Source organism: Engraulis encrasicolus, chromosome 19 (genome assembly GCF_034702125.1).
Source record: "Engraulis encrasicolus isolate BLACKSEA-1 chromosome 19, IST_EnEncr_1.0, whole genome shotgun sequence".
Taxonomy (NCBI): domain Eukaryota; kingdom Metazoa; phylum Chordata; class Actinopteri; order Clupeiformes; family Engraulidae; genus Engraulis; species Engraulis encrasicolus.
In genome coordinates, this window is record NC_085875.1 from 27,969,392 (window position 1) to 27,979,391 (window position 10,000).

The 10,000-nt window shown below is 43.9% G+C and overlaps 1 protein-coding gene across 1 annotated transcript in view; it reads right to left on the bottom strand.

Moving 5' to 3' along the window:
- The window catches only part of asap3 (ArfGAP with SH3 domain, ankyrin repeat and PH domain 3), a 104,822-nt gene that overhangs the window by 36,063 nt on the left and 58,759 nt on the right, over positions 1-10,000 (bottom strand). The window contains exons 9-10 of the mRNA XM_063184024.1: positions 7,556-7,642; positions 3,739-3,848 (exon numbers count right to left, since the gene is read on the bottom strand). Of these exons, the coding sequence (XP_063040094.1) occupies positions 3,739-3,848; positions 7,556-7,642 (197 nt within the window). The remainder of the gene's footprint in view (positions 1-3,738; positions 3,849-7,555; positions 7,643-10,000) is intronic.

The window sequence follows — 10,000 nt, forward strand, 5'->3', positions numbered from 1 at the left end:
TGCGACAGTTTGTAGTTGAACTTCAACGAATATTATGCTAATGAGCCATGATGTGGTGCAGTGCGGCGACTGCCACCACAGCCAATTGAAATGTAGGACATCAGATTATCTAGAACCAGCCCTGAGTGTACCCTTAGGTTTTACTGGTATAGGCAAAAGAATAGGGAAAAGCCAAAAAATGATGACTGGGAAGATAACTGGGAATTTACAATTACTTCTAAAACGGTGGCAGAAGTTGCTTAATGACACCGTGAGGTTTATGGATAACTAACTTTAACACACTGCTCCAGATAATAAAGGGAACATCAAACCCTGGCATCAAATTACACTGGCTTCCTATCCATTCACGTATCCATTTCAAAATTCTCCTCCTCGTATACAAGGCCCAGCACAACCTTGCACCCTCCTACATCCCAAGTCTCCTCACCCCATACAATCCCACCCGCAAACTACGCTCCACTGACTCACTCCTCCTCAGTGTTGGGAGTAACTCGTTACAAAAGTAACTAATTACTGTAATGCATTACCTTTTTGAGTAACGCAGTAATGTAACTGATTACAGGGGGAAAAAATCGGTAATATGTCCTCGTTACAATGCAAGTAACTTGCACATTACAAAGTTTCACGTAGAACATTGCTTCCTCTTTCACGCTTCGTCTCTCGAAATGGCAGGCTGACAAAGGATGACCGATCCAGAAGATCCAGCTTGCTAGTTTTCAAGATGGGTAGGCTATATGCCCACTACTACTTTGACTCAATTGAAAATAAGGACGCCAAGAACATTTAAGTTAAATGCACACTGTACTTACAGTAGCCTACAAACAATTTGACGATTTGAAGAGGTGCCATAGCACCACCAAATTAGTCAGGAAAGGAGGGGATGCATCCATTCGCACGAGACAGGGACATGGCAGGGTAGGCTATCCGACGGGGGGGTGAGTATGTTGCACCCCCCTCAGTTTTGTTCAACTAAACATCACTAAAATTGAAATGAATCAATTTGAAATAAAATATTATAGGCCTCTTGGCTCATTAGGCCTAATGCTTATTATATTTCATTGTAGCTTCAGCTGTACTTATCAAGCCTCAACTCCACTATCGTCCTTGGCATTGTTCAACAACAACAATTGTGGGGGGTTGGGGGGTCGGACATAAAAAAAAAAAAGAAATTGAAAAAATAAAATGGAAATTAAAAAAAATCCGACCGGACGATGACCAAACCTGACAACCAACCGGAACCAAACTTTTATTTTTCTTAGGCCTTTTTGTACGTATGTGGGTAAGACGCAATTCCTGAAAATGTTGGTTTTCAGTCTGCAGGCTTCCTAAACGACTTGTGGATGGCAGGTGAAAGTCATGCCACCTCATAGATTTGCACTGTAGATTGCCAAGTCCTTAAAGTAACTAAAAGTAATGCAAAAGTAGTGTAATGCCTTACTTTTAAAAAAAAGTAATGTTGTAATGTAAGGCATTACTTTTAAATGACAGTAACATGTAATAAGTAGTGCATTACAGTTTTTGAGTAACTTTCCCAACAGTGCTCCTCCTCACAGTTCCCTCCACACACCTGCGCACCATGGGCGATAGGGCATTTAGTGTTGTTGGCCCCAAGCTTTGGAATTCACTCCCACTGTCACTTCGTACTGAAGCTTTGTTATACTTTCTCTACTGTTATGTATTTGTTTTGATTGTAAAGTGTCCTTGGGTATTTTGAAAGGCGCTCAAAATAAAATATATTATTATTATTATTATTATTATTATTATTATTATTAAACCCAAAGTAATGCAACTCCACATCAATAATACTTCTGTGATATCACCCTGCATCGGGAATCCATGTTTCCAACTGTTTTGCAAATTTAACTAGTTATTTTTCCACATGGTATTAAAGACCATTTCTCTTTTTTCATCCTTTCTGTCAGATTTTTTTGGTCACATGTGTATTTTGACAGTTTCACATCTCTGTAGATGCCTGTAGGTACCATGAGCAGTGAGTGATACTCATCTAAGTTCAATACCACATGACATATCAATGTGTGCTGTGGCAAGGTTTGCTGTGTCCAACAGCACAGTGTCGACAGCATGGGTTTGGTGTTCCCTTTATTTTTTGGATCAGTGTAGTTACTTGGATAGGATACTAAAGTGTGTTGGTAGTTGGTGGGGACATTCTAGAATGTGAGCAGATTCCATTGTGATGTTCAGCTGTGCTGCATCTAAACATGTTGCTGATGTCACAAAGCTCCATCCATGGTGATGATGTCATAGAACCTTAGCCAGTCCACACTAGAACTTTGAGTTCATTTCTATCAGATTGCATGCAAAAGTTGGTTGGTTTTTAAAGATTGTCTTGATTTACAAGATGTTTTGGCAGTTTTTCTGTTGCTTTGGAGCACGGCACAAAGACCGCAGCCGAAAAGAGAAGGAGCTAAAGAAGAAGGTGAAGGAGTACGATTTCGTGGATTTAAGGAGAGAGTTGGCAGCTGTTGGAATCCCTGTAATTATAAACATGAATCCAAAACTTCCAAAAAAGACACTGAAAAAGACCCTGCAAAAGCTTCTCGTGAAAGAGCTTAAAAAGGCGGAACGGCGTTGGGAGCTGCTGAAAGCCAATGAGCTTAAAGAAGTCCTGGAGGTGCTGGAGGACCTCGACAGTTTCCTGGAAGACGAGTTGAAGGATATGGAGAGTGAGGAGAACAACCAGTAGGCTGTCCCTCACAGTGCCTTTCAGGAACCTCAAATCAAGGTAAGCAGCATACACATAGGATAAATGTCATTTTACCAGCTTAAAAAAAAAACAGAACACTTTTGTTGTTTTTCAACACGGCCTAAAATGTTTTCTCATAATTTCCAAAAGGTGTCAAGGAAAGAATGTCTTGACAACATCAATGCTGTGCCTGAGAAAGGAGAAGAATGACGAGAGGAGAGGAGAGGAGAGGAGAGGAGAGGAGAGGAGAGGAGAGGAGAGGAGAGGAGAGGAGAGGAGAGGAGAGGAGAGGAGAGGAGAGGAGAGGAGAGGAGAGGATTTCCTACTGTGAGAAGGAGATGGACTTCTTCAGCGCCATAGAGGAGAAGGGTGGAAGTGACAAACAAGAAACCGACAAAAAAGGAAAACAGAAGCATTGGGCTGTCCTTACTCCATTCTGGGGAAGGGTAGTATAATAAAGATACAGTTTAGATTTCAAAAACCTAAAGTCTGGCTTTGAGTTGATTTGTTCTGCTCCCTTACTTGTCAATCTGGTTCTTTTTATGTGTGCGTGCGTGTGCGTGTGCGTGTGTGTATGCATGCATTTATTCATGCTGCTATTGGAGCACATCCACATGCTGGGGCCCTCATTCCATGTGGGGCCCAAATCATGGACCCCATATGGTTTGACCCCTTTTGCTGGGGTAGTTTTGTTGTTACTGGTAAATGTAATTTCCTCTCTGACAGGTTATGGTTAGGGATTGTTTTGGTTTGGGCACAGTTTAGCATTCTCCAGCTATTGCTGGGAAAAATATGAATGGAAGGCCCCCATTAAGATAGGACGGGCCCCAAAAGGACCCCACAAAGATATAAAGGGGGGGCTATGTGTGAGTGTGTGTGCGTGTGTATGGTCTGTGTATGCATGCGTGCGTGTGTAGGTGTGCATATGTGTGTGTGTGTGTGTGTGTGTGTGTGTGTGTGTGTGTGTGTGTGTGTGTGTGTGTGTGTGTGTGTGTGTGTGTGTGTGTGTGTGTGTGGTTCCCCTTCATCCTCACCCGTCACTCTTCTTGAGCAGGAAGCCTGACTTCTCCGTGCCATACTTCTTATTCCCCTGGGGCTGGTGGATGCTGTAGCCGTGCCCCGAGTTCTTACGGTTCATATACTCCTGAAACACACACACACACACACACACACACACACACACAGTTGATGCTGTAGTCATGGCCTGAGTCCTTAGGGCTCATACTCCGAAGACAGGAGCACACAAACACACACACACACACACACACTAACAAACAAACACACACACACACACACACACACACACACACACACACACACACACACACACACACACACACACTCACACACTCACACACTCACACACTCTCACACACACACACACACACACACACACACACACACACACACACACACACACACACACACACACACACACACACACACACACACACACACACACACACAGTTGATGCTGTAGCCATGGCCTGAATCCTTAGGGTTCATATACTCCTAAGACAGGAGCGCGTACACACACACAAACACACACACACTAACAAACAAACACACACACAAACACACACACACTAACAAACAAACACACACACAAACATACACACTCACCAACACACACACCCACACACACCTACAGCAGGAAGGCAAGAAACCTTAGCCATGAGCGACACACTGACCTCAATGCACCTTGAAAACTGCTTGAACTGTACTCCAATCCATAATAATAACCCTTGCAGAGCCCCGTACTGAATTTTTCTGTGTAACTAAGATAAATGAGCCATCTTAACTCATACCATTCCAGCTGCTTGATGGAAACCAAAATGGCACTAAGAGAGGAGCTTTGAAGACTGTGCTATTCTGTCAGGACCAGCCGGGATGCACACAGGATATTAGACCCAGGCCTGGGGGTCAAGGACCCATGGGTATCGTATCGGGCTAAGAGGGGGGGTCCTACAATCCCACACTCCTTTGAGAGAACACAGGAACATAAGAAGGTTAAATACCTCCGCCGCCACTCACCCTAGTCGACCACGCTACTCTATTCTAGGGGTGTAAATCACATCTTCCATGACGATACGATTTGATAACGTGTTCTCAAGGCAGCGATTCAATTATTTTCCGATGCTGAAGAATGCCCAACGATACGATATGATTCAATTCGATTTTTCACAATTACTTTTCCACTTCTATTATGTTGCACCATTAACATCTAGGGCATTGGGCAGGGGCCAGAGATTTGATTATTTTCTTTACTTAAAAATGTCTCACGATACGATACGATTCGATTGGATTCAATCCTCGGCCGTAGGGTTCGATGCAACGACAGGGTCGGTGTTAGCTCAGTGGTAGAGGAGCCGTTCAGCAATCCAAAGGTTGCAGGTTTGAGCCCACTTGGCCTGACTCCATCGTTGTGTCCTTGAGCAAGATACTTAACCCCAAGTTGCTCCTGGTGGCAGGGTGGTACCCTGCGTGGCAGCCACGGCCACCGGTGTGTGAATGTGAGTGTGAATGGGTGAATGTGAGGCATACAATGTAAAGCGCTTTGAGTGCTCGAAGGAGCGGAAAGGCGCTATATAAATGCAGTTAATTTATATAAATGCAGTCCATTTACATATCGATTATTATTTACACCCCTACTCTATTCTAGGCTGGCCCCTGAAAGGACAGTGGCACTGTGAGGAATATTGAACTATGCTGTACGGATCAGCTGGCTACACAGTATACAGCTTATTAGACACAGGTCTAGGGGCCACGGACCCATGGGTATCGTATTGGGCCAAGAGGGGGGGTCCTACAGTCCTGCTCCTCAGCTCCCACCCCCTCAAGTCTCCATTACTCTGCTCTGCACAGGTTGTTCCCTAAAAGGAGAGAATAACTGTGAGGAACATTGACCTGTGTTGTATGGACCATCTGGGATACACACAGGTTAACTAACCCATGGGTATCGTGGTAAGTAAGAGCGGTCCTATAATCTCACTCCTCAGCTCCCACTGTCCATACTACTCTACGCCAGGCTGGCTACTAAAATAAGAGAGGCAATGTGAGGAATACGAGCTGTGTTGTACGGTCCAGCATGTGGCAGACACGCAGCTTCATACTCACAGAGCCAGGGGCTCAGGGGTATGGTACAACAGTACCAGGGCAATAGGGACCCCTAAAATCTCACACTAAAACACACACTCTGCTGCACGTTTGCCCGTAAAAGGAGAGAGGACCTGTGAATATCAAGCTGTGTACAATCTCTGCTCGGGCCAAGCAACACATGTTATTAGGGACACAAGCCTTAAAAGGTGCACTGTGTAATACATTTAGTAATATATTTCCAGAATTCATGCTGTCCATTCACAAATGCTACCTTTTTAACTAACACTTCACGCTTTTCATACATGAAGAGGTTGATGTTTTTAACTGCAAAACTTACTGCACTTTGGTCATACTTAAATATTAGTTTATTATTTAGTTAACATTGATGAAAAGATGGGAAGGCAGCACAGTTTCAATGAGAAACATAGTTGCAATACCTACTCAGGCCATGGTCCTACACAGTGCACCTTTAAGTAGGGACCCAGAGGTGATGGGGTACAGAGGGCCTAGGGTCCCCCACTAATGTAATGTACTCTACACTTCTCTGCTTCAGGGTCACCCCTAAAGGGTCGCCACAACAAGTAAGGGGAAAGGAACTGTTAACACGTAAGACACAGGCCCAGAGGTATCACCCACCCCCCACCAAAAAAAATCCCGTTAAATCTTGAACTTGTACAGCCCTCTGCTGTAGGCCCCCCCTAAAAGCCGCCCCCCAGTGACACTCCAAAGGGCTTAAGGGGCCCCTAGCTAGCCCTAACGTGCTTGCCGAGCACTCTAAGAGGTCTGGGGTGCACATGTCCATAATGTCCTGCTTTAAATGCATGCGTTGTACTGACAGAAAGCTGTCAGCAGAGCGTACTGTAGGAGTAGACAAAAGACAGCGGGCCGCATAAAAAGCTAATGTAATGACTTGACTTGATGATTAGCTAAGCAATGACAAATGGTTCAGACCTCTGACTCTTTCTCTGGTTTCCACATGTTAAGCCTGGAGAGTAAGCCTGTTGAAAGCCTGAAAGCATGAACGCATAGTATGTTTTCGCTAGTGGTATTGTAATGTATACAATGTCTGTACTTTGTTATTAATTACTATGTTGACTACAGGAGGGGTCACTGATTTGTTTACCATGTTCTCTTGAATGCACTATAACTGCTCCTTGCAAGGACCAGCCTCATCGAAGACACATAGTATGCAGATGGAACGGACAAAGGAAGTGGCACCTACTGTGTCCTGCTGTGTTTTGGAATATTAGCCTATAATGCAGACTGTGTGAGTGCATTGTTTAGTGGCTTTATTATGTAGACCATGTAAGGTGCTGATTTAGTTAGTGACGTTATGTGAAAGTGAAGTGAAAGCCCATTGGGAAACTCCAACTCCCATTGTCATTGTGACACCGCACCCAAGTGAACACTACATACAACTGAACACTGCACACAACGAAATTGCATTTATGCCTCACCCGTGCAAGGGGGCAGCCCTCAGTGGCGCCCCATGGGGAGCAGTGCGGTGGGACGGTACCATGCTCAGGGTACCTCAGTCATGGAGGAGGATGGGGGAGAGCACTGGTTGATTACTCCCCCCACCAACCTGGTGGGTCGGGAGTCGAACCGGCAACCTCTGGGATGCAAGTCTGACGCCCTAACCGCTCACCCATGACTGCCCATGACTGTTATTGTGTAGAGTGTGTGTGTCCTGGTTTTGTGCTATACTGCTAGGCATCCTGTGTGGTCAGTGGCGTTGCGTTCTGCACTCACCTCTTTGCCCTCCACCTGTAGAGCTGTGCGCAGAGAGTCCCGCAGGTGAGACAGCTGACGCATCTCCTCGTCTTGCTCCAGACGTACCTATACACACACACACACACACACATGCACGCACACACACACACTTTTAATGTCATTTTTTACACTTCTCATATTATTTACTCATTAATCATGCAATAAGCTCATCACAGCTGAAATGGCTATTGATATGTACATCAACGCATTTTATACACTGTAAATGTGCTTTGGTATAAAATGCTTTGATGTACATATCAACTGTATATGCAACAATGAAGGTCCATCCCCAGTCTAAATACCAACAACAGTTTTAGTGGAAACCTGACCTTGACATTCATATGATATTCGACAAGACTCTCAGGGTCTGCCTGAGGGTTTAAGCAGCCACCTAAAGGACACCAGGAGTTCCCTACAGGTGGAACCGGCTTCTCTCCCTTCATCTACTGAAGTCTAGCCAATTGAAGTTACTTTACTGTATGTGTATAGCACACCAGAATAAACAACAATGGTTGACCCCATGGTGCTTCACAAGTCACTCTTTTGAAGAATGTATGTGTGCATAGATCAAAGGAAATTTGGAAAAAGGTTGAAACACTAAAAAGCGCAGTAACATACAACGTGATAAAACAAAGATATGTATGCACATAAACAATTCAAACGATTTTCTCAAAGGGCATCCAACAAGCCTCTGCCTGCCTCACTGCTGTGGTGTAGAAGGGAGATCTTCTATCCTGCAGTACATAGCTGAGAACAAGATCAAAGCCCGCTACTCAGATCGTGTAACAGGCTGCTGCTTTGATTAGCCGAAGGCTAACAGCTTGTACAGGCTAACTCCATGTCTAGAGAAGAAAAATGGCACGTAACGGGCATTCTAACTGCCAACTGGTTACCATGGTGATGCCTCCTCAGGCTAGGCTTTGATGTTTTGACTTTCGGTTTTGGTGAAATGAGTATATGAAACAGAAGGAAAATAAATAGGCAGGGCTGGTTTAGGCTGGTGTATCGGCAGCAGGGAACAATGTTTTAACTGGGATGGTACATAGTTGGGGCGAACAAAAGATTAGGAAATACATTAATCTCTGCACAATTTTCAGTGGTTTATTAACTTGTGACAGGGTGAAAGAGTTCCTGAATTCCACAAATATGCCTTCCCCAAAATGTGTCCTAAAACTAATCTCAGTATATTTGGGGAAGTGGACCATCACTCTGGAGTTTTGATGAGAGTGAGAGATCATTCCCACTTCCAAACTGTAGGGTAGCTGAAGTGGAAAAATACTTAGTGTTGCTTTGAACACATACACGTAGATGCTTGCCTGCATGGCAATTTCCAGAAGTCAGTCAGACCACACAGAGTAAGCTAAGGGAGAGGCAGGCTGTCAAGTCAGGTCTGTCAAGTTCACAGGTAAAGCGGCAGATAAGAGTGGCTGTTTATTTACTTTTTTAAACAGGACTTTGGAAGCCCTCCAAGCTTCTCAAGGGCGACGCCACAGTCAAGAATGCAAATAAAACATGTTTACCTCTCTCTCACAGAACCTGACGACACCACACCAGCAGTGGGGAGTTAAGTATAGCACTCTGAGATCAGATATGGCTGTTTTCACTAGATAAATACAGTATATGGGTCATTCTACGTTTCCAGTGCGCTTCGTTGGTGCGCTTGACATTTCAGCCATTTTTATGGTGTTGTGCCAACTGAGGACCTCAGAAGTTCCACCACAACACCTTAATCAGTTCATGTATTTGTATGCTTTATCTGTGTTTTTCAATATGTGATTTCTAATTCCGATTCTTATGAATATGTTGATAACACAGTTGACAGGCAATTTTCCCGCTATGAGAACATGAAAAAGAATGGATTAAATTATGGAAGGATGGAGCTCAAAACTTACCAAAAAGTCTTCCCATATCCTGCCAAAAAGGTTATGACATCACGTGATGTTATTCGTATGGCCTAAGACCAAACCATTACTGATTTATGGAGGGGGTTTCAGACCGTGACACGGTTAACATAGTTTTTGTGGACACACACAAAATGGCAAATTTCATGTATAATGGAAAGCACAATGGTCTTTCTGACAGTTTTGTCATATTGTGATGATTACTGTGAATCAACATTTGCAATCGTCTTGGGCAAAACAAGTTTCTTTACATGCTAATATGAAGACTGAATCTGACATTTGGAAAACAGGACGGCATGAAAATGCCCAAAACCAGTATTAAATATTCATTCCTGCTGAGGGAAATAATGCCATGTCTTCACTTTCTGTATTATATGAAAGATAAATGGCAAATAAAATCTATGGACTTAAAAGCGCAGTCGAATTGTAGAATGACCCATATGGGCCAAATATGTAGGCAATTCCTTTATGATCAGATTCATTTTGCACCACCTAGCTGGGCTACACTGCAATAATGAAGGTC